This window comes from Perna viridis, chromosome 12 (assembly GCF_037379345.1).
Source record: "Perna viridis isolate PV_CMFRI_1.1 ecotype Kerala chromosome 12, ASM3737934v1, whole genome shotgun sequence".
Taxonomy (NCBI): Eukaryota; Metazoa; Mollusca; class Bivalvia; order Mytilida; family Mytilidae; genus Perna; species Perna viridis.
Window position 1 is genome coordinate 21747288 of NC_142456.1, and position 24561 is coordinate 21771848.

Genomic DNA, 24561 nt, shown 5'->3' on the forward strand with positions numbered 1-24561 from the left:
CTTTTCAAGGGTAGATAATTTTCAAAAACCTCATTTTTCTAACACTATTGAAAAATTTCTGAGCAAATACAATGATGCAGAGAACAGATAGTGCTCTTTTCAAATAGAGAAAGCATTCTTGGTTGAAATTATATTGTCAGTTCGGTGGGTTTTTGATATGCTTGTTTCTGATTTTTCCTATTTTGCCTGATTCTTACAAACACTTGCACTTTTTTATACTTTCAGATTTTAGAGGCTATTGACACACCTAACAGTCAAAGATTAGAAAGACCAGATCTGTGTCCACGAGAATATTATCAAATTATGATGAAATGTTGGGAACATGATAGCGAGAGGCGTCCATTGTTTAGTGAACTTTTTGTCATGTTACCTCAGGTCAGTATTTAGTTATTTTACAGGAAGTCATGATTCTTACTAATATTTTTGCAGGTTTTTTTTGTCTGTCTGTCTGTCTGTAATTGTACAGATACTTTTAAAAGTATTTCTTTCCTTACACACCAGCTTTCAGTTTTTCATAGTTTTTGTATCATTAAGCATTTTTGGCCTGTATTGCTTGGAATCATCACTTACATATAGTGAGTGGATGTTTAATAATCATACATTTTGAATATAGGTGAGGAAAAATTTGCTAATGTTCTAATGTATTGTTTCAGATGAGACCAACACAAGTAAAGGCACTGAAAGACTTTCCAGAAGTTGTTGTACCAAAGGATTTCCTATATTATAAAGCATATGATATCATTTATGTCATTGATAAAAAGTAAGTTTTGTAAACTAGCTCACCAAAGGCTTGCCCAAATGTTGGTCTTGAACTTTGTAAGTGTTATGATTTGTGATAAAAATTGAAATAAGTGTGTTTCAAGGTCAAGCTTAGCAATCTAAATTGATGAAACAAAAATAGTGAAATGTATCAATTTTGAGGTAGCTAATATTTTTGGCAAATTATGTCAAAGGAACTTTTTAGGGGATATTAATTAATGCATGTGCGCAAAATGAAAATTGTCTCTCATATTCATTTACGTTTTCATGTTATATATGAAAACTGTAAAAAATTCAGATTTACATAAATAACTGATGTTGAAATTTGACAATTTACGACAAGCAAAACATCATGTTACAGTCAGATTTTAGCGCCAAAGCTTCTGAATCCACTACTTTAGGTACATTCAACCCTTTTTTTTCTTAAATACATGTTAATTCAAAATTGTTTTTTCATCTCGATAAAAAAAAAAAAACGGTCATGATGAAACATAACAAATGCACCAGTGTTAAAACCTAAATACAAAATAGAAATTAATTTCAGAGAACACCAAATTGTGATATCTGAAATCTAATTGTCAAACGCAGGCAGGGATTTTTTTATGAGGAATCCAAGGATTTTTTTTCAAAATTGGACCAAAAATAAAAAAAACTTTGTCGGGTGTGACCCTTATAACTCAAAATAAGAGATATCTGAAATCTGATAGAAAAACACAGGCAGTGATTTCATGAGGAATACAATGAACGGTTTTTTTTTAAATTGGACCAAAAATAAAAAAAGTTTTTTTTTTCGTGTGTGGTCCCTTTGACCCCTTATAACTTAAAACAACGAGAGATATTTGACATCTGAGTAAGAATTGCAGGCATGGATTTTTACGAGGAATCCAATGAACAAAAATTTTGAAATCGGACCATATTGTAAATAGAACAAAATTGTCATTGTCACCTTTTAGATTGTCATTGTTGGGCATTGTACTTATTAAGTAGCTGTCTTTGTAAGAATCATGCAAAATCTGAAAAAAGTGGTACTTCGCAATTAAGGCTACATATTTTTATTTTTGTAATCAACTTGTTTTATGGGTCTGTATTATGAAATGGGTAATTATTCATTCAAGTCTGCCTGCTCTTAGGAGATAAATAACATTGAAAATCCAATAGATTCTATTGTATTTGAGTGTCATTCACGGAGTTATCTCCCTTAATTTTGAATTATACAGTGCATTCTATACAATTGTTATCTCCTATGAGTACAGGTTTTAGGTTACAGACCACCAATTCAACCAATGAGCACTTGGAACGTACGCAAAAATAGTCCTACGCAGAAATTACCCCTGTTCCTCATAGTGCTGTGAAAAAAGTTCTCATCTTATTTTAAAAAATTAAACAGTTTCTGAAAGGAAAAACATTTCTGTACAATTTATAGGTGCATTTTGCTCCTTGTGATGTTAAGCCTAATCTCCATAATGATTTCTATATATACCCCTATCTTGTGAAAACCCATGCTATTTATAGACCCTTCACTTCCGGTGACCAGTACTGCACTGCAAGTCTGCTAACCCTACATGCCATTCTGAGGATTGTGAGCTGACATATGTAGAATCATGCTGATATATAGTCCTCTGCAGGTTAAAGTTAAGGTAAAGTCCAGAGAAGCCATTGAATATTGTGAAATTAGCATAGAAGCCTATGGGAAGTGGAATTAGTGGTTTTTAGCCTTTATATGAAAAACCAAATGTTAATTTTTAGTTAACTAAAGCATTTTAAACAAAGGATCAAAAATAAAAATATGTAGGCTTTCCAACTATGTATCACATTTTGCATGATTCTTAGCTGGAGTGCTACTTATCTTGTTACTTATTGTTCAGACATTACATCATTTTTGTTATTTTGTTGTGTTTTTTTTTTTAGTCCAGAAGATTGTCCAAAGTCAGGGTTATGGAAGGGTGCTTTAGGGAACAGTAAATACGGATATTTCGATCCAACAAATGTAATGCCAATCATAGAGCACAAGAGTAGTCCAAGTGTTACCAAGGCCATGATCAATAGAAAAGGTCAGTATGGGTTCCACCCAAATTACACCATAGATCAGGTGATTTTTTGGTCATTTTCACTTGTGTGGATAGGAACAATTCATCTGTTTGTTCGTCCCCCACACTTTTCGTTTCGTGATGATGATTTTATAATTACTCCACCTTACTTTCAAATTTCATGGCAATGCTTTCAGTCTTAAAAAAGATTGTTGAATTATGGTATATTTTCCAAAAATCATTGGGAGTTATTTCCCTTTTAAATTTAAAGTGTCTAGGGAGGGGTGTTTTGGATCACCAGATCAACCTTCTGTTGTTGAAGGAAAAATTAAGCGACAGACAATGAAAGATCCTCTATTGAGTATTGAAAAAAAAAATATTGACTTTAATCTATCACTGCGACAAGTGTTATTGACTAGATCCACCTGAATTGTGGTGCACTTATGTCATAAAGAATGTAAACAAGTTTAGAGATGGATTGCAGTGGCAGTGTGTATTATTAATCTGGTTAGGATAGAGGGGGAAGGGGAGATAATCTATTTTTTTTTCATTATCATTATTTAAAGTCCAATTTCAGGCATGTATTGTTTTAGTTACATTGTAATTTTTCTACCAATACGATATTTTAGTTGTTATAGATGTATTTTTTTTTCTTTAATACATCTGGCATTTGTCTTAAATGTTATAGATTACAGTTAACAGGTTTTCACTTTGAATATACACAAAATTATTGTCCCTGCCCCTGTGGAATGGGACATAGAAATATCGGTGTCCATCTGTTTTTCCAATCACATTTGTGGATCCAACTTCTTGGAAACCACTGAATGGATTTTGTTCAATTGTAGTTGATCATATTGTGCCACCATTTTGGTTTGACTAATTTTTCTGGAGTTATGGGACTTTTGAACATTTTTTGTGGTGGAGTTGGCGATGGGAGATATGGCTACAAGTTCTTCATCTTAAATGATTCAAACTTGCTGTTTTGCCGTTCCTATTATGAAATCCTAGATGTATATTCGAAGTAAAAACACCGTAGAAATGATTTCTCTTACAAGCATGTAAAATGTTTTAGGTAGGTTGTTTTTGTAGAGTAAAGAAGAAAAACAGTAACCATACATTGTATGTTGCTTAGTATAGCCTAATTGAATAATCACCATTTCTCAACTTTTATTAGAATCAAAACGGGAAAATGGTGATGCTAATATTAAACTCACTCGGAAAGGTAAGACTTGCTATAAACAACCCTGTACTTTTGCTTGTCTCCTGTCAGCTTTTCTTGTTATTAATTTTATGCAAATTAGTTCAAATCTTTTTATGCAAATTTATCTTTTCAAAGATCTAAATTCTGTAATATTATTTGTGTAATTATCAACTTCTTGATTTTTTTTTTATCAAGGAGAAAATAATTTATTGTATTTATTATATTAAGTTTTTATGTAGACTTTTTTATTTCTTTTATGTAGTCAAACTAAATTTATAAAATTTCTTTTTCTGTAAATCACTTCACTTAACCATTAGATTTTTTACGCTTCCTATAATATTACACAATATAAAATTCACACATTGTATTCTATTAGAGTCTAAAAAAGAGGGGACCAATTCTATCCTCCCTAAATTGAGGAGGAGAGGTAAGATAGAGCACTCTTCCTCTAATTGGTAGATCAGGTTATATATGCAGTTATCTCCCTTTTTTTAACCATTCTTTTTTAATTTACTTCTTGCTTTTTAATTAATTTAATTTTTAAAGTTATACTTACTGCTTAATAAGAGCTTTAGTTGATTAAGATATTGAATACTGGTGAAATGAGTTCTTGTAAGCTTTTGATATTTATCCAAGAAAGTAATTGTATTTTATATTTTTTTTAAATGCCTTATTATGTTTGGATAAAGAGATTTTCTTTTATATTTGTATTATAATTTAGGTTGTTTATCAATTGCTAATTTCTTAATTAATTTGTAAGTTTCGACATAGGGCTTGAATGTAGTAGATTTTTTTTTTTAAATAATTCAGTGTTAAGATTTTGTTTAATTGGAAAGTTGATTGTTCATATTGTTTTATGAAGTTACATACCAAAAATGTAAAACTAATTTATTTTTCATAGAATCTAAAAAAGAAAATGCTGAATCAAACACACCCAAAATTAAGCTAAGTCGAAAAGGTAAGAAAACAGAGTCACTTACTCACTTCTATAATCCAGAATCAAATAATGCTTGCCCTTTAACTCAGCTTTAAAAAATAATCTGCAAATAAATAAATTCTCAATTTCTAAATTGTCTTGTAAACTGAAGTATTTTTAAAACTAACGATCTGAAATTTCCCATTTTTTTCATTTATTCAAAGAAAGAAGTGTAAAGATAACATATTTTGCTTCTCAGTTCATAAGTTTCTATATACATATATAAGGACTTCTTTGAAACAAGTAATTATGACTTTGTAAAGTATTTTAAATCATACGAAATCATTTCTCTTAACATTAACTCTCTTAGACTCTAAAAAAGAATCTGCTGAAACTGAGAAACCAAAAGTCAAATTGACGAGGAAAGGTAAGAGAACAGTCCATAGCTCGTTGCTCCTTATAATCCCCACAGGCTGCTCTCTATGCTAGTTTTAGACATTCGTTAAGGTGCTTGGTATAAAATTTGATATTCAACTCACTGAAATGAAGTTTGAAACTATTATAATGACCATCACTGTAGCAATATGTGTGTTTAAGATAATCACTTGTTTGTGTGTGGTAATCAAGGTCTTGTTAACTCTTTGAGGTAGCATCACTATAATTTCAATGTTTGGAGTATGAAATAAAACACAAAATAACACCCTTTATGCTGTATTTTTTACAAGCTATGAAATGGAATTTTTGCTTTATTAAATACAGATTTTACTTGCAAAATCAGCTTTTTTCTTTCTGCTTGAAGATTGTTTGAGGGACTTGGGTTATCTTTCCTTACTTCTTTTATTATTTCTATATATTGGACTATACTTCCTTATTACATGTATATTGGTAGATTTAGTTTCCTACATGACATTATATTCACATATTTCAGTACACCAGTATACTTGCATGCTGGATTTTCTCACCAAGTATGAGCCAGCATACTGTATAGCTAGCTGATCCCAGTAGGGGAACACGTAATATACAATATTTATTTCAGGAGTTCACTGCACAGAAACACTGTTTTTGAACTATGCATTTTTTTAAGTCAGAATCCAATGGCAGTTGTCAAGTTGACTTTTGCTGGCTTACAAGATTACAAGATCAATAGTGCTTTGTTACTTTTGCCTTTAACACATCTTGTTGATTCTAATACAAAATGTATTGGACTTGAAAACCTGTAAATAGCTATAAATCAAAATTTGCTAATCCTACAATAATCCAAATTTTAAGGATTCAAAGTGTTCAGTTATTAAAAATAATTCATTGCATGAATTAAGAGGGATGATAGAGAAATTACTCAGTCTTTACAGGAGCTGATTAAGCAATTTTGAAAAAAAAGGGAATTGGTGGCAAGCAATTTTTTCTAATTTTTGCATTAAATTGATGCAAATTTTTTCAACAAAAGTGGGGTTCCATTGGTCAGTACCACTTGTCCAACACGACCGCTGGGGTAAGTGTTTCAGGAATTAGCCCAATGGTTGATCTCTGCTAGTGAATGCTTTGAATCCTTTGAATCCTGTAAAAATAGGGCACTAGTTTGTTTATAGGACACTTTGTATACGTCCTTTTGCATATTGTATTCTTTAATACTGGACTCTGTGCAGTCCTGAAGAAAATGCCAGTTTTTATTGACTAAAAAACTGGGTTTTTTAAATATTTTTTCGTGCCTTTTATTTATTACTTCCTGGTTGTGCTATTTATAGAATCTGACAAGAAGGAAAAATCGCCCAATAAAAAGGGTGGTAAGAAAGGTAAGAAGGGACTAGGTATAAATAATGTGTAGTGTGGCAACTAACATGGCAAGATAGGCTTCATGCTTCCAAAATATCACCACTTATGAGGAAAAGATATTTTTGGACTTCAAAATTTTAACAACATATTTTGTGATTCTTCTAAGGATGGTTTTGAGTTTCTATTTAATAGAAATATTTAATGAAATAGTGGGAATGCCATTTAGAAAATAAAATTTCTGTTGAAACATGAATATTTATAAAATTTAAAAAAGTGTCACCAGATATGTGGAATCTGATATTTGATCACTGACATTTAATGAATTCTAGACATCTTTAGATGAATATGAGATTAAAGTTCTGCGTGGTCCTAGTTTACAATCCCACTAACAAATCCTTTCCCTTTATGGCTGGGCTTCATTATGGTGGACTCTTCCAGGACAGAGTAAAGGTTCTTGGTTCCTCTCATGGAGTTTACATTATATTTTTAAACTTTGTATCTACAAGTAAGAAGCACATATACAAATCACTCCATACTTCATTCACAAATAAATCCTATTTCACTGCATTTTGTGTGCTTTTGACTGAATCAAATCTTTCTAAAATCACTCTTGATTCCATGCTTTCTGATATTAAGTGAGAGATATTTTAAACAATTTTTAAGGGGTCAAATACAAGTATAAAAATATTGTGATGTTTTGTTTTGTTTTTTTTTTTTTAATTGATGTATTGCTATCCAGCTTTAGAAATAATGGTTGAAGTAAACGGGAACAATGAGAGAAAAAAAAAGCATCATTTATGGGTGTTGGGGGTAGAGAAATAAATACATGTAAATCCCCCCTATACATTTAATTCTGGAACATCACTACTACTGCTTAAAGAATTATCACATTATATCAGGAAGTAGGAAGCTATCAGAGATGTTTTTAGTTAGACTGCAATAAGGAGGTGCTTACTGCTTTATTATTTCACAGAATAATATACTCAAAAAACTTCCCATAAGCTACTTTTGAATTAATATAATACTACTGAATTTCCTTAAAATTCATGTCAAATTTTAAATTTTTGTAGACATGTACATGTATTTCAATAAATGCAGTTGTCTCCCTTGTAATAGGGTTTATAGTGGCACAGTAGGACGGTGCTAGATTTGTATGTTAAAAATAGCATTATATTTTATGAATTATTGGGCTCTGAAAAATTTATCTATGTGAAAATTTAAATCTTTATTAACAACATCTCGGTTAAAATTTATTGCTGTCTTTAAAGGTGTCTTTAGTATCTATTGAGTATTTTGAACACAAGAATTTTGTTCAGTTTAGCCGTTTGGTATAGCTACTGATTATTCATCGGCCCTTTCTATGACTTTACAGAGTCCAAGAGAAATTCCTTGAGGAAGTTGAATGCCGAGATGATCAGTGGACCACAGAATGATCTACGTCACACCGGTCACATCGGCTACGACGGTGCTATATTTGGAGATGTTGGTTTTATCGGTGATAACTACGACAAACTTCCTGTTAAAGTTTCTAGTACAGGTATGTATATAAGAAAAAAATGTTAATTGTTCAATTCAAAGCTGAACCTGTATTATATGAGCTTCCATTGTATAGTAAAATCATGGTCATATAAGACAGGTGGTCTTTTTTGACAGTTAATTTTACATAGAATGCAGTTTACATAGGGATATTTCAGGCATTGTCCTTTTAAGACAGGTTATTGCTTAATACAGGTTGTTGCTTAGACAGTTTATTGCTGAATACAGGTGGTTGTTAAGACAGGTTTGCAGTGACTGAATGATCAATTTGTAGAACTAATTTTTCATGAAAAGATTACATGATAAGAGAATAATTCAATTGGTGGACATATTTATAATTTAGAATCTTGGTAGGGATGAAATCTAATTGACCTTTTTTAAGGGTTCCAAAATGAGAGAATTTTTATAACATATGTCATGATCTGACATTTTTGTGTTAAAACATATATTAAGGTTAAGTGTAGATGCTATTATACAGTCCCTGAACTGATCTGTGCAACGATTTGACGGATCAATTACTGCTGACTGACTGATTGCTGACGGATCAATAACCATTGACCGACCTGATCACAGTTTTATGTAAAATTACGGATTATATGTGTAAAATTGACAAATTAAACAATGGAATCTGTAAAATATATTGATTGCTCTGTGGTCACATGGTGCGATCACTGGTTTAATGGATAGCTTTGACAGGATCGATGACTGATCGGTGAACGATGATTGATCACAATTTTTGTTGCACGGACTGGTTCAGGTACTGTATATTAAACAAAACTTAACAATTTAGTAACTTTTCTCATCATTCCATGAAAAATTTATTGTTCAAACCAAGATATTTTTCATTGAAAAATCATTTTCCCTAATTTAACTTAAGTGTCAGTCCCTGTACAAATCAGGCAGTGGGTGAAATATGGTATGAAAAAAAAATTTGATAGTGTAATTTGACTATTTGCACCATCAGAATCAAGGAAAACAGACAAGACTTTCCATATCATGCTGGACCATTGAGTTACAATTTCATTGAAATGCACTGAAAATGAACATTTCAAGGGCAGATAACTCTGCCAAAAACCTATTTTTTTCTAACATTCCATTGAAAAATTTATGAGCAAAGCCAGTGATGCAGAGATTAGTGTTATTTCCAAAAAGAGAAAGTATCCTTTAGTGATATTACATTGTCAGATTGGTGATTTTTGTTTCTGATTTTTCCCGTTTTGCCTGATTCTTACTAACACTTACACTTAATTATCTTTTTTTACATAAGGCTTATCACTAATATGAAGTGAAAGGTTAGGCAGAACGTCTTGACTTATTTTAGTTTACACTTTATTTATAGGAAAGGATGGAGAAAGTCGTATTTCAACAATAAGCCTGAACAGGGAAAGTCCAGAGGATGGACACATGAATGGAACCCTTGGAACTAATGGTCATTCCTGGATCAGCCAGGAATCAATTGACAGTGCCTTCATCACACGTTCTGACGAAGTCGACAGCGGGTATCAGTACCAAGATATTGATGATGATTCTATATTCGCTGATTTCAAAATGCCAGATATTTCGGTATTCTTTACTTGAGATTTATTGACATGTCAAGTAGTACTGCAGTGAAATGGACTGCTTATTGCCTTAATCAGGGATGATTTTTTCTACCTTTTTGCCAAATTCTGCTAATTCAAATCTGTATTTTACCATTACAATTCTTTTATTACTGTATATTTACTTCCGATTTTGCCAATTTCCACTTTCTTTGTAGACCTCGTAAATCATCCGTGCTTAAACTTTGCTCTGTGTTTTCCTGAGAATTGCTTAGGGAAAATAGTGCTAGCCAAGGGGACAACTAAATTACTCATTAAAGCCACATTTACCACATATTAAAAGCCATATCCTTTAACCACAGACATGCACACACCAATTACATTCAATTATATACCAGTAACATAATCTAATATTAAAATTGCTTTTGATAAACTGGTTAAAGTAAATGATTAAAATTAACACATAAAACATGAAAAATTATTGACAGATATTATTTCCTTTAAAACAAAATCATCTCATAGTATGGTTGGAGGGGGGGGGCAGGGAAAATATTTTGGTAACATTTTTCTCAGCAACTATTAATCACAGTCACTAGATATTTAGTACACAGCTTCACTATGGGGTGACGTATCGTGGGATGTGATTTTAGGTCTGTCGCACTTCTACTTCCTGTTTACAGCAACATGGCAATTTTCTCTCTTTGACCAATTTTTTTTTATAATGAAAGAAAGAACTGTACTTGTCATCAGGGTCTTTATATTACTGATATAAGGCCACATCAAGTTAATTTTTTTTATTCTTATCCACCAGCAACTAAAAAAATGGGGTGGGTGGGAGCATTTTTTTCCCCGAGATTTGTAAAATCTTATTCCTGCTAACAAATTTCTTGTGAAAGAAATCCTGGAAATGTGTACTTTCAGTTGTGTTTGTTACATATCAAGGCTCTATTTCTTTAATTCCCCTTATGATGTGACTAACAACGGAAACAATCCTGAGATCTGCTGAAAAATATCAAGATATTCTGTAAACATACACCACGTTACTCATTTTTTGACCAGAAGTCTGTTGTATTGTGTATAAGTAGAGTCATGATTGATACAGGCAGAAAAGAAATCCAGAAAATTTGAACCACCATAAAAGAAATAAAAAATAAATGAAATTGGGGTGTGCCCTTTTGAGTATGGGTGGGAGATGAGATTCTACAACTTTACTTGATGTGGCCTTATGTAGTCCCTGTTGTTATTCAGTTTCCAACAATGAGTAAATGTTCCATTTTCAGAGCTCTTTTGATTTTGGACCATCATTCATGGATGAGGTCCTTAAAGCTATTAATGATAAGGAGGCTAAACTGACCAACTCCTCATCAGCTGATTCATCACAGACAACCACACCTCAAGCAGAACAACCTCCTGTATTGAATGGAAGATCACCACCGCCTCCACTTCCTGTTCAACCACCAAGACTGGTAAGTCAAGCCTCTAATTCTTCTGTATATCTCTATTCTATGTTATAATGAGGTCTATCTGATGCTTATTTTGAAGGACATGCAACATGCTTGAACTTCACTGTCTTTAAGTGATGAAAACTGAGTATCTCTGGTAAGAATATATTCTTGCACTTGCTTTTTGTAGGTTAATTTTTGTCTCTGTTATAAAAACCTGTAGAAACTTTGTATATAAGAATCCTCTATAAATGTATAATTTTCTATAAATTTTAGCTCTTAATATCTTGAATCTGTAGTGTATTACAAATGCTGATTGGCTTGTTTGGGGCTCTGAAGGAAAGTCATGGGGTTATCTAGCATGTTTCTGTATAATATATATCACTATGCATGTTATTATCTTATTTGTAGGAACACCGTAAAGAGCCCCCTAAACCAGAACCAAGAAAACAGGCCAAGGTCAAACCTATGTCAGCTTCTGACGAAAAAATGATTGACAATGCCATAGCAATGGCTAACGAACTTACATCACGATCTCATAAATCACAAGAACCTACTTCTCCGCGATCCGAATCTGAGAGTGATTCTGAATCACCACAAAATAGCTCACGATTTAAATTTTCATTTAAACGTAGTCCAAAATTAGAACGCCAAAGGACATTTTCTGAGGAAATTAAAAATAAAACAGAACAAGTTGACAATGTCCCTCCAGAAGCTATGGAGGCTTATAATATGTTAGTCATGAAAGGAACAGCTAAAGACAAATCAGATTCTGTTTTTAGTCAGGTTACAGATGAAAGAGATACTTTTCGAAGGGAGGTAACTCCTCCTAGGAAAGAAATCACACCTGTTAAAAGGGAGATTACTCCTATTAAAAGGGACATTACTCCAGTTCATAGGGAAGTCACACCTCTTCAAAGGGAGGTCAAACCTGTTCAAAATGACTTTTCTTTAAGCCATCGTGAAACAACTCCAATTCGTCAAAATAATGTGCCAATTGCTATGGCTGATGATTTTGACTTGGAATCTTCTGATTTTAGTAGTCAGTTTGAGAGTCATTTTAATCAGAAACCTGTACCAAAGCCGAGACCAGAGGTTAAAAAATCAGAAATACCAATACCTGCTCCAAAACCAAGACCAGAAATAATTCAGCGTGTAGAACCTGTACCAAGGCCCCAAAAACCACCGCCTCAAGTTCCTCAGGAATACGACCTCAAAGTTAAACTTCCAGATGAGGAGGAGAAACCAAAACTTTTAGACACTTCAAGTGAACCTGTTTCTGAGTGTGACTCAGAAGATTTAAAAAATACTGTTGATGTTTTACGAATTGATGAGCCTGATTCAGATAACATTCATACAGATTCTGGAACTGAATCAGTAAATAGTGCTCCTGAAAATGTCCGTCACGAAGAGGTTGCAAGACGGGATTCTTATAAATCCTCAAGTTTATTTGATGAGGAGTTCTCAGAGCCCTCACCACGTGAGATTATGAGCAAACTTGCTCGAGAAAGCCGAATAAGACGTTCTCTTGATCACCAGCGAGGTACGTATGGCAGTGGTGATGAAGGACCTTCCCGTAATATTCGCGAACCTCAAGGTATTCCAGGAAAAGGAGCTTCATCAAATAATGGAGGAGGTGGTGGCGGTGACGAAGAAGTGGATACAAACCCGCTACGTATGTTGCGTGGTGGTGCCATCCCAATACGAGGTGGCAGAGTTGGTCAAGGTATGCCTTCTAAACCTAATAATTCTAAATTAAGTTGTAAGATACCAACATTGCATCACTCTATGAGTGTTGACTCAGGGACTGTAGAGCATGTTAAAGAAAGAGATGTTACTAATTTGCCTGCTAGAGCGCCTGCTGTCCCACCGCGATCAAACAGTGTCAGTGGAGAAGGCAGGAATAGTCTTCCTGTACCACCACGGAGACCACTTAGACAATCAACCCCACTGAGGTCTGCAAGGGAACGAAAGTTTCCACTTCATCTAGAGGAGAGTGAAAATGGTCCCAGCTCGACAACTGAGTCGTTGGTTAGAACTTATGCATGGTCGGAGAGCGACACATTGACACAGCATGAAAACACACTTCCTCCAGCCCCTCCCCCTCCACTTAAAAGTCATGTGATAGATGATAAACATTTTGACAGTGGTTTGGATGAGGAAGATGATGTTTTTGAGTCACATGATGTTAGTCCACCATCAACTTTAGTTATAGACACATCATCAAAATCATCATCCTTCCCGAGGGTTGAATTTCAGTTTCAAAAGATCAAATGTAGTTTAGAACAGTTAGGGTTCTATAACCATAAAGATCCATTCTGGGTGAAAACTCTAACACTTGATGGTAGAACTATTTCAGATCGGGGAAGCTCGGAGGAAGTGTCACCTCTCATGCTCGCTAACTACAAACGTTCAGATGGTGTCAGCTATGAAGATTTGCTTGATTTTGCATTTGATAGGTATGGCATCTCTGCTGTGTGTTTAATCCTAAAGAATGATGCCTTCTATATTCCTCATGGTTGGTCATTTGCTTTATTTGCCTTTTTGATATTATTGGGTACAGATATGATTTTTTTCTGGGCTTTTTTAGGGAATTACGCTATTTCAAATCCTTATTTTACCATTATTTTTTTTTTTTTTTTTTAAATATATATTTACTTCCGATTTTGCCAATTTCAATTTTATTTGTTGACCTAGTATAATCATCCTATGGGTAGGGAGGGGGGATTGTTATTTATAAAGAACCTCATTTTTGAACTTTATTGTCATGAAATAAATGGGGAAAAAATCCAGATTTGTGATCATAACAAATTATGAGGTATTTACTTTAAGAGGGAAATATATTCAATGTGTCCCATGTCTTCAGTTCTAGAAATTTGGAAATTAAATGCATGTATCTGTAGGTTAACTTGTATATAACAATTTTTATTTTATTGTATTTCCCTTTTTAATGAGAATTTGGAAGTTTTTGATGGAAAAAATAATTTGGTTTATCAAAACAAATGCCAGAGTTTTTGTTGGTTTAAAAATCTGAAATTATGACTATTTTCCAAGGTATCCTTTTACATGAATGTAAAAAAATATGCCTGTCTTCAGCAGAAGGGTCTTGTTGCATTAAGTTTTTTTTTCCAAAATTGATGGGCTATCGAAGTCAGTTTGTGCTTTGATAAAGGAAATAGAAAAAAGGCAGGTTTTAAAATTACCCAACCTCAATTGATATCAAAATTGAATTCTCCCATCTGAAACAAGCCTCGGAAAAATAATAAATTTGTTACAATGCATTAGTGATACTAATAAGGTGAAAGGAACATGTGGGAATTTTTAAATTCATGTAAAAGTTTCAACAGAAATCAAACTTCTAAATTTTGAAATCCTACGATATCCCATTCAGAATTTGTCCCAGAAAAATAATTCAAATCAAATGACCTTCCATTACTGATCTTTTATCACCTTTGCTTTGTTTTTACCACTGATCGTGTGATTCTATTTCAGCATTTTATCTGGAGTTATAAGAGCCGCTTCATAGGTATTAGTACTGGGTTACGGTCAATGTCATTCTTACTGGTTACCCCTCATAAATATTATTTAATGTTAATATATGCTCATTTGAATTCTATGGTGGATGAATTAATGTTTTTCATGTTGGTGAAAATTAATTTTTCAAATTTTTATCAATGACTTTATCTTCAAACTTCGACAGTCCTTACACAGCAAAAATAAAATACTATTTTTAGTGCAGTTAAAATTAATAATTAAATACTAGTATGCCATTAAAAATGTGTCTCCTGTGACTTTCACTTCCACAAGCCTTTGAATTTTTATTGCTTTGTAGATTTTCACTGGAAATTATATGTTTCTTTGGAATTGAAATTCATGGTTTGGACAACTTACAATAACCACACAAATGATACAGCAATAATACCTATGCACTGGCTTATCCATGGGAGGATCTTGAAGTGGGAACGTGAAAATGTGGGCTAAATTGAACTATTAGGCCTGGAAACCTCCTTTTCAAAATCTTGTCCTGATATATCATCCACCAGTGTTCAGATGTAGTAGAGTAGGTCTTAAATCCCTAACCATTTATCGTAGAACCTTAGGCCTGTAGAATTTAAGACAAATTAATTTTGTATCTCTTTTGACTAGATGGACAAGAGTTATGTAGCAATAAGTAAGTCTGCTTTTCTGGACTAAAATGTAGACTCTGTTAGGGGATCGGGAACAAGTTTCTTCAACTTGTTGGTGCTTGTTAATAGAATCAGGAAATGCATGTTTTAAGGCACTTTGTTTTGATAACAATTGCCTCTTAGATCACAAATTCAATGAAATTACAAATCTGCAGAAAATTACATTAAATTTTGATATGAATAAAATTCATAAGGAAATTCCTGGGTAAAATCTGCTAGGACTAATTGGATTCTATAATAAATCCATTAGATATGTTTAGGAATATTAAAAAAAGAATTAAAATCATACCTGTTATCCTTTAAAACAGTTCATTTTGTAGATCTTTACGTAAAGAAAATTTATGTAAAATTAAAAATTTTTTTAAAATATATTTTTACCCAAATCATCCTTCGAATCTGGAAGATTCTAAATTTTTCATTGATTTTGTGGGAGGGTTTACAGCTATGTAAAATAACATTTTGGTGTATAATGCTTTTGATAATAAAATACAACATATTAAATGAATTTGTCACTTAAGTCACAGTTTTAAAATCCTGTAAACATAAAAAAAAGTGTGTTCCTTGTGTTGGCTGATAGGGTGCTTAAAAAGGTGCATTTACAGCAGGTATTGTACTGCACTTCAGGGAATAGGATTAGTCTTTCCTTCATTAAATGACAATCATTCAAATGATGTGTTGCCTTAGGTTGCCTTGATTGGGCAATAGGCAAGGAGATTTAAATGTTTGTTCATTCCTTAGGTGTTTCAATCCATGTCTGGTAGAAAGCTTAAATCTACTTGTCAGTTGGTCAGTTAACTATCAAAGACATCTCATCAAGTAATGCCCATTTAATCAAAAGAAGACCAGCTGTATTCCCTGAAGTTAAATATCTTATGGCAGGTTTAAAATTTGGTGATTTTTAGGCAAACAGGGAAAAAAAAAAGGCAAGAAATTTGGCATTTCTTTCTTTTATTTATTTTTTTTTTTTGGTGGATGCTTAGTGGTACACAAAGTACTGAAGTAAAGAATAAATTTTTCACAGAATTTATTTTGGCATTTTTAGAAAGATCAACCCTCTTCAAAAATTCCCCGCTATACGGTACATTACTTGCTATAAGGTCTACTAAGTATTTATAAGAAATTATGCTCATGGTTTATGGTGAATAAAGTGAAATAAATTATGAATGAAAAAGAACTGGTTTTATCAAGATAATCTTATTCCTCCATTTCTATAGATGGAAGTAGGAAGAAAAGAGGGGTTACTGAATTCACTTCATTTAAACGTTCTTTATAAAAGTTTTAAAATATATAGCAATTCCCACTGAAATAGGATGAGGATTCGTCATAACATGTATTTTTCCTCTGGTTGTCACATCGGCACATTTTGTCTAAAGTGAAAAGTAACAGAGCCTTATCCCAAATCATGTGTAACCTCACTTTCCCCTTATTTAAATTCTTAGAATGACATTGATCTCGGTGAGGGGAAATTTTTATAGTTAAATCCTCTTATTTTTGTACTAACACTGTACACTGGTTATTTAAATTTATCAAAAAAAGATAAATTGCTGAATTTTCATTTTCTTTATTCATATATTTATTTGCTTCAATCCTGATTCTCTATCCTACGATGCCATACAGTCGAAATTCTTCACTGTTTTAACAAATTCTTTTCAATATGCAAAATCAAAAGATGTTGTTTATCTGTAATACGTGTTTATTATAACACTGTAGTTAGCTTGGCTCTAACTATTCAATGTTGTAAAATATGGTATTTAAATAGCTTTATAAAAATTTGGAGACAGTTTTTGTTTGAAGAAGGGGGTAGTGTAACACAATTAAGGCATGTTTGTGCTGTTTTATCTGTTGTAACATTTAAAGTTTTATAAATATATTGTAATAGTAGGAATATGGTTGAAAGGCTTTCAATGTTCACTGATGCTTTGTATAACACTGGCCCTCCTAATATTATAAATATAAACCTTAAAAAAAAATCAGGATAAATTGATAACAAAAATCTACAGATGAATTTTAAACCTTTTTTCAATTTTAAAACATTGATAATTATGAACCACAGACATGAATAATTAATTCTACAAGTAAACATTTGATTGATAAATAATTGTCATATCACTCCAGTACACCTTATATTTCAGTTAATATGTCTCACAACCCCACACAGATTAACAGCATGGGTGAATGATTAAACCATGAATATTGAAATGGATACAGTGAAACCTGGTCTTATGTGTATTTGTTTGTGGGTTCAGGGATGGGGTGGTGTAAAAAAATACACAAGATCTCACTGGGAGAGGTTCAGAAAGCATAAACAGAAAATCTAGTCGATCAAAGCTGGTTTTTTTTTTTTGTTGATTCAAACAGGTTTCACTTCACATCATATACTCTTAAGAGAATGTTTAAATACAAATGTGTATAGTAGACTGGATGTTTTGATAAATAGATTCATGTTACTGTTGTCTAAAAGTTAATGCTTTGAATGTAAGGTAGAACTATGTTGTAGGATAGAATGCATGAATTAAATTTTCATAATTATTTATTCTATAAATTTAATATGATCATGTTGGTTAGATGGAAGATTCAATGTGTATTCAGCTTTTCCAGAAATATTCCAGACTAATGTATGACTGTTTTGATTTTTTTTTATTACTTTTTTTTATTCCAATTCTGATCTGGAATAGCCTAAGTAATAATAATAATTTAATAAAGTCATAAATGAATTTGATGGGCCAGGTTCCCCAACCACACATATTAAATGGAGTTATCTCTCTTAGATAATAGTGTAGTGCTCTGCCATTGACCAAAGTGCTCTGTGCTAGATAGATTTCTACATTACTTCCCAGCTAATGAAAAATTAAAGAGTTGATAATGTAAAACTGTGGTTGGTGAAAACTTGTCTGTTATTGATTTGTTCACTGGGCAATACTTGATTTTTTGGCTCTTAAATCGATGCATTGCTCTAAGTAAAAGCAGAAGCCCAAGGGCAATAGTTAATTAAAGAGCTAAAAGTCAATTCTTGTTATGGATCCAGTCAATAATCAGTGCTGTTCTTTGACATAATTTATATCATTAATGTAAATAGAAAATATTTTAAAAGAAAGAAATAAATACAAAAGTATTGAAGTTTCTTTATTAATTAGGTGTAAAATATAACTTTAAATAGGCCAATCTCAAACATGCTACATAATACATGTTCATTGTATATTTGTATCGTCATTATTGCTTTGCTTTGTGATTATTTTGTACATTTACATGCCATGATTGAAGTAGTTTCAAAGTATCTTTTTTTTAGGTCTCTATGACAACCATTTAATATTGGACATTTTTGTCCAATGAAACCTCTATTTTTACTGAAACAAAAACAAGAAACAAGACTATACTGATCTCGACTTCATATAAATAAGGTCTATTTCCTGAAAAATAAATTTACAGATATTTGGTCTGTTTCTTCCTGAGCTATTTTTTGACTTAAGTATAGGTCCAATGTTTCACATTAACTGATATTTATTAACTGATGTTGCAAGCCCAGAGAGTAAAAAGTTATTATTTCTCATACAGCTGATATTATTCTCCTTTCTAAAATTTATATTATCAGGCCAAGCCAAGGAATGACACAGCATCTGTGTTGTATTGGTACATAATTTGGCATACAGACCAAAGTCTTATCTTACTTCTCTTCAACCTTGACTAATAATGACTAAAATATCATGAATAACTTATGAGATTACAATGAAACTTGGCATGTATGTTGCTTTTTGTATGCTTTGTACATAATAGTTTGTTTACATCTAACAGGGAGAAGAACTGCGAGGAGATAGAGATGATGTTATCAATGTTTAATAATGAGGTAAATATTACTGGGAAGTGAAATGTGTGATAAGGGGGTAAACATTACTGGGAAATGAAATGGATGATAAAGTTGCGAGTTAATTTTCAATGTTTATTAGAATGGGTCAAAAAAGGTTAGAGATGATGCTGTAATAGTGCATTGAACCGTTAGAAGTACTAATGTGTCCTTTTCAGAATGGATTTTTTTAATCAAATATGGGTAAGAATTGAATACCTAGAGGAGAAAAAACTGTCTGGATATAGTGTAGAGAGGGAACATTTGAGAAAGTGTGGAGAGCCAGGAGAAAACTATTAGGAGATTGTGTAGAGAGGGAACAGTAAAGAAGGTTTGGAGAGAAGGAAGAAAATTGTAGGGAGTTAGTGTAGAGAGTGAATGGTAGAGAAGGTGCCGAGAAAAGGGAGATCACTCTTGGAAGATATTGAAGTAGAGAGGGGACAGTAGAGTAGGTGTAGAGAGTAAGAAGAAAACTGTGTGGAGATAGAGTAGAGAGGGAACAGGAAAAAAATTGTGGGAACATAGTGTAGATAGGGAATAGTCGATAAGTTGTGGAGAGTAGGGAGAAAACTGTTGGAAAGAAGTGAATTGAAGATGTGGGGTTTTGTGAAAAATTTTGGTTGACATGGTCATTGTTTCCAATTGAGGTTAATACAATGGAAGGGAGAGAGAAGAAAATATTGCACTTATTAACAGTGTAGAAAAGTTTTCAAAAACTTAAACAAATTTCACTCTTTAGCCTCCAAATACACATAAATACAAGCATTGACGGCCCTACAAAAAGGTAAAAAACTCTCACAGATAACAAAAGTAGTGTAGCCTTGAACACAGAGAAAGAGTCATTTATTGACCTTTCAGAAAAGTAAAAAAAAAATTTTTATAGAAAACCAATGCGGTCTAACCCTTAACACAGAACTCACTTATCAACCCTGTAGAAATGTAAAATAAAAGTTCATAAAACCAATACAGTCTACCTTTAACACAGAAGAAGGCTTCCAAATATTGGTCCTATAGAAATGCTAAAAAGATAGACAAATCAACAATGACAAAACAAAAGGGGAAAAGGTTAGGAATTGTAACCAGAAAGAACATAGTCCAAGGTTAACGGCTGGACAGGGACAGTTAATAGGTATCAAGAACACAAAAAAACCAGAAATAACATGTACAAAGAAACAACAGTAAATAAGCAACCCACTCTTCACTAAACACTGGGAGCATGTAGCAGGTGCAGTGGTAGGATAAGCATTCTCTTTTTTTCTAGAAACACCTGCTGAGTTGCTCAATGTCATGTGGTGGGTAGAAAAAGAGAAAAACTATGACAATGTGAACTGAGCAAAAGGAATAAATCAATTTTTAAACTAGTTCCCGCCTCGGGACATTCTTATATGTGAATTTTGTTGTTTCAGATAAGTGTTGAAGATTGTCAACAAGCCTTGACTGAGACAAAATGGAATGTTCCCATGGCAATCAAATATGTTAAATTAAAACAACTATTGAGTGCTCATCTAGGGGACATAACTCTCTGTAAGGAGGCCCTGATGGCATGTGACTGGGACGTCCAGCGTGCAGCCAATCATATTCTATCAAATTTATCTAGTCCTGAAATCATAGATGTGTAGCCATAGTGATTTAGTCTATTTATAGGCTAGGTGAATGAAAGTGGTGTCTAAATTTAGACATTGTTGTCTTTTTATGGACTAAAAGGTGAATGAAAATGTGATGTCTTAAATTAGACATGGAGATTTCTGAACAATATGATGGTTGGGAGAAAACGGACATGTTCTTGAGTATTTGCAATATTTGAACTCAAAGAATTGGTGCTTTATGTTATAGAATGGCATGGAAGGATATTCTAGCAACTAGTAAATGCATTTAGTGACAATATAATGACTATGTTGTGTGAAAGTGCATAAAGTTTGTAATCAAAATTGTATAGGATTTAAAAATCCTCATATTGACTGTTAGTAAATTATACATGTACAAGCCACAAGGGATAATACATGTCATTAATGAATTTTTGAAATTAATATTGCTTACATTATATTATGTGTGGACGTTGAATATTTTCTCGTTTTTTTTTGTTTTTTTTTAAATACTTTTTAATATAAATCCAGTATTAAATTTCAAATAACTAAATTTTATATCCTTACATCATTTTTCATCATTTAATCTACCAAATGTTTAAAACCTCTGCATTTTTTATGTGAATTCATTGATGTATCTTTTCTTGGAATCTCTCTTCAACTTATGTATGGGAAATTAAGCTGTTTCTGCTCATGTACAAATATTTCAGTAATTTGTAAAATATTACGTCCTCATTCACTCAATAATTTTTTTCACTTTAATTATGCAGATTATTTCTTGATCTACATTAAAGAAACAAAATTCAATAAATATTACAATCGAATCTATATCATATTATGCAGAGGCAAATCCAGAGATTCTCAAAAGAGGGGGCTCCATGACTGCCTTTAGAAGGGGTCCGGCTATCATGACTCGGTGATTTCCCTATAATCAACTAAATTTTCCAACCTAAATGGGGGGCCCTTATCGATCTGCCTGTGTTCTATTAACTCTTGCAGATGGTTATTAAGTGTTGCATTTTTGATCTATAAAATGAACTGAATTTTTAGTCGTTTTTCTTTACGTTATGTTGCTGGATGTGTTATGTTTTTTTCTTCAAAGTTTATTTCTTTCTACCTGTGCAATACAAAAAGATTGATATGTTTGTATGTTGCTCAACTTTTAGTGTTTTTTTGCCAAAATGTTATAGAAAATGAATCATTTTATAATTCATTCTGGTAGATAATTGACCAATGCTTGCCAGATTCTCCTTGTTGGAGTCATTCAAGAATTTAAATTTTCAACGAGATGAAACAAATTACAAGCCTATGGTGTTTTGGTGTTTAAGTTACTGTAAACCACCTTTTGCGAGCTTAGAATTGTCGTAAAAATAAGAAGTCACGAAAAAGCATATTTAGACACTATTATCATATGTTCAAGCTATTTATTAAAAACATGAAAATAAATCTTTGCAAAATTAGCCAATGACAGCAAAACGCGAAAGAAAGTAGTGGTGAAAATAAGTTGGTTTACAGTATGGAAAATAATCTTTGGCATACCTAGTTATTCTGAATAAAGGTTTTTTTTATGTCAAAAAATGGGAAGGACTTGTGGTAAGCAATAACTTATTACTGAGAATGGCATCCTTGTCCAATTCAATTAGTTTTTCCTAAGAGTATAGCATTAGTAATACAAGCTAACTGATGGTACATGTATTTTTCCATGCATAATAGTATAAGAAGCATAATTTTGAAGGTGTATTAAAAAATGAATCGTCAGCAAGGAATGTTTTTATTCACTGCATTTTCAAATGCTTCACACATAAGTTTTGTTTTAGAGGCAGTTTTACAGACTTGAATTTTAAAATTGTAAAAAAAGAAGGTACCAAACTGAAAAAAATGAGGGCATTTCTTAGTAACTAAAATAAAGGTTGTGAAATGGTCATCAGCTATAAAATACATGTAAAAAATTATTTGTTCAGTATATACCACCTTCTTGAACTGTATAGTTTTTTATGGGTGTCTGCATGTGTGACTGTATAACAAGAAATCATTTATTATATCATCTGCATCATTTGTTAGCATACTTCTTCAACCATTTATTTTCTACTTAAACATATGTGTAATAAATTCTTACCAGACACTTGAATGTGAAAGTACTTTTATTCATGGATACCAATTTTCGTGGATTGGGGAAGAAATACAAGTTAATGGATTCTTGAAATTTTCAGTATACGCGTCAGTGGAAATCACGTTTTCATTGGTTACTACCTACCCATGAATACCACGAAAATTAGTATCCGACGAACAAAAGTACTTTCACAGAAGTTTCCAAATCTGGCTGGATTTATAGGGTAGGGTCTCTAAAACCATTAATGTTTGATAGATCAATAATAATGTTTACAATAAAACGAAAAAAATACACATTGGCTATTGAATCATCCAGAACATTGAAACTCTGCATCACATCTATGGAAAGATCCCGAACTTTAAATTCTGTACAAGATCTACCCATGAAGACTTCTCAAACATGATCAATTATTTCCCATGTTAAAAGTTTTGAAACCCATAGATGGGGACCAGTCCATTTTCTTTTTTTTTTGGAAATTCCTATTTAAACAAAAAAAACTGCTGGAGTTGTTCACTTGCCATCTGTTCAGTGTATGAAACAGGATACCAGTTATGCAATGTTTCACGATTACTTCCCTTTAGTAATATGTATACTTCTGAACAGGAACTACATATACTTAGACCAATCAGAATCTTCAATGCATAGGTTTCTATAAATACATTTGTACTGTAAAGTGATTTATTTTCATAGATTCAGTCATGTGAGAATATTCAAAGGTATCAATTTTAATGGTTTTAAAGAATGATAAATGTTTCGAAGTCTTAAAAATCAGTTTGGAAGGTATTGTTTCTTGTCCTTATCTATCCGTCAGCAAAATAGCGAAAATAAATATGTTTACAGGATTTGTTCGATGAACAAGCATTTTGGGAATGTATGATTCACAAAAAAAATAATATTACAAGGAAATGAAAAAGTACAGACCGGTTTTTTTTTTATTTATTTTCATTACAACCATAGACCTTTAATTAATTACAGGCTTATGTTAAAACTTACCAATATTTAAGAAATTAAAATTCACAAATTACTTGCTGTCTGGAGAAAACATTTCAGCAATGTGGTTTCATTATCTAAATAGGAATTGGTCTAGGAACATTTTGTTATGCAAACCTTTGTGCCATAACTAATATGTCTGTATGTATTCAGTACCTTTAGTTCACCCCTTGGCACAGGTAGTGCCTGTTTTATTGTCAAGTTTATAATGTTAGATAGTATCATCATTCAATATTTGAACCTTTTTAAAATGATAAAAACATACAATTGCAGTTTTTTGTGTTATTGATGCCAGTTATTTTATACTTAGTCTTGTATATAAGACTGAAGAGGTATGTTTAGAAAATGTCCAACTCTGCTCCAAAAACCACAGTTTTCTTAATAAATTTGAAAATTTTATAATTTACTTGTTAAGTATGTGTCTTCATTGAAATTGTAACTGTTCATGCATGTTTTCCACAAAAACAAAATATGCTGATGAGAAATTGAATAATGTAAGCTGAAATTTCCACAAAATATAGACCTGCAATAAGTGTTAGTGAATATACCCCTTTAATGTTTCACTACCAAAACTCCTTATGTGTTTTTTTTTAACTTGTTCTCTGAAACCAATGAGTGGATTGCTCCCAAATTGATTGAACTTGGACACAAGAATCCTTTGGAC

General features: G+C 32.3%; 1 protein-coding gene across 24 annotated transcripts in view; it reads left to right on the forward strand.

Moving 5' to 3' along the window:
- The window catches only part of LOC148601680 (activated Cdc42 kinase-like), a 136873-nt gene extending 112704 nt beyond the window's left edge, over positions 1 to 24169 (forward strand). For 8 of the 24 annotated variants that reach the window (XM_088555640.1, XM_088555644.1, XM_088555641.1 and 5 more), the window contains 14 exons: positions 226 to 375; positions 654 to 760; positions 2668 to 2810; positions 3961 to 4008; positions 4364 to 4414; positions 4889 to 4945; positions 5274 to 5330; positions 6646 to 6693; positions 8046 to 8210; positions 9549 to 9772; positions 11028 to 11213; positions 11601 to 13648; positions 19166 to 19217; positions 20621 to 24169. In XM_088555640.1, the coding sequence (XP_088411766.1) occupies positions 226 to 375; positions 654 to 760; positions 2668 to 2810; positions 3961 to 4008; positions 4364 to 4414; positions 4889 to 4945; positions 5274 to 5330; positions 6646 to 6693; positions 8046 to 8210; positions 9549 to 9772; positions 11028 to 11213; positions 11601 to 13648; positions 19166 to 19217; positions 20621 to 20833 (3549 nt within the window). In that variant the 3' untranslated portion in view covers positions 20834 to 24169. The remainder of the gene's footprint in view (positions 1 to 225; positions 376 to 653; positions 761 to 2667; positions 2811 to 3960; positions 4009 to 4363; positions 4415 to 4888; positions 4946 to 5273; positions 5331 to 6645; positions 6694 to 8045; positions 8211 to 9548; positions 9773 to 11027; positions 11214 to 11600; positions 13649 to 19165; positions 19218 to 20620) is intronic. The other 16 variants (XM_088555647.1, XM_088555648.1, XM_088555651.1 and 13 more) reach the window with 15 other exon arrangements.
- Positions 24170 to 24561: the final 392 nt, after the last annotated feature.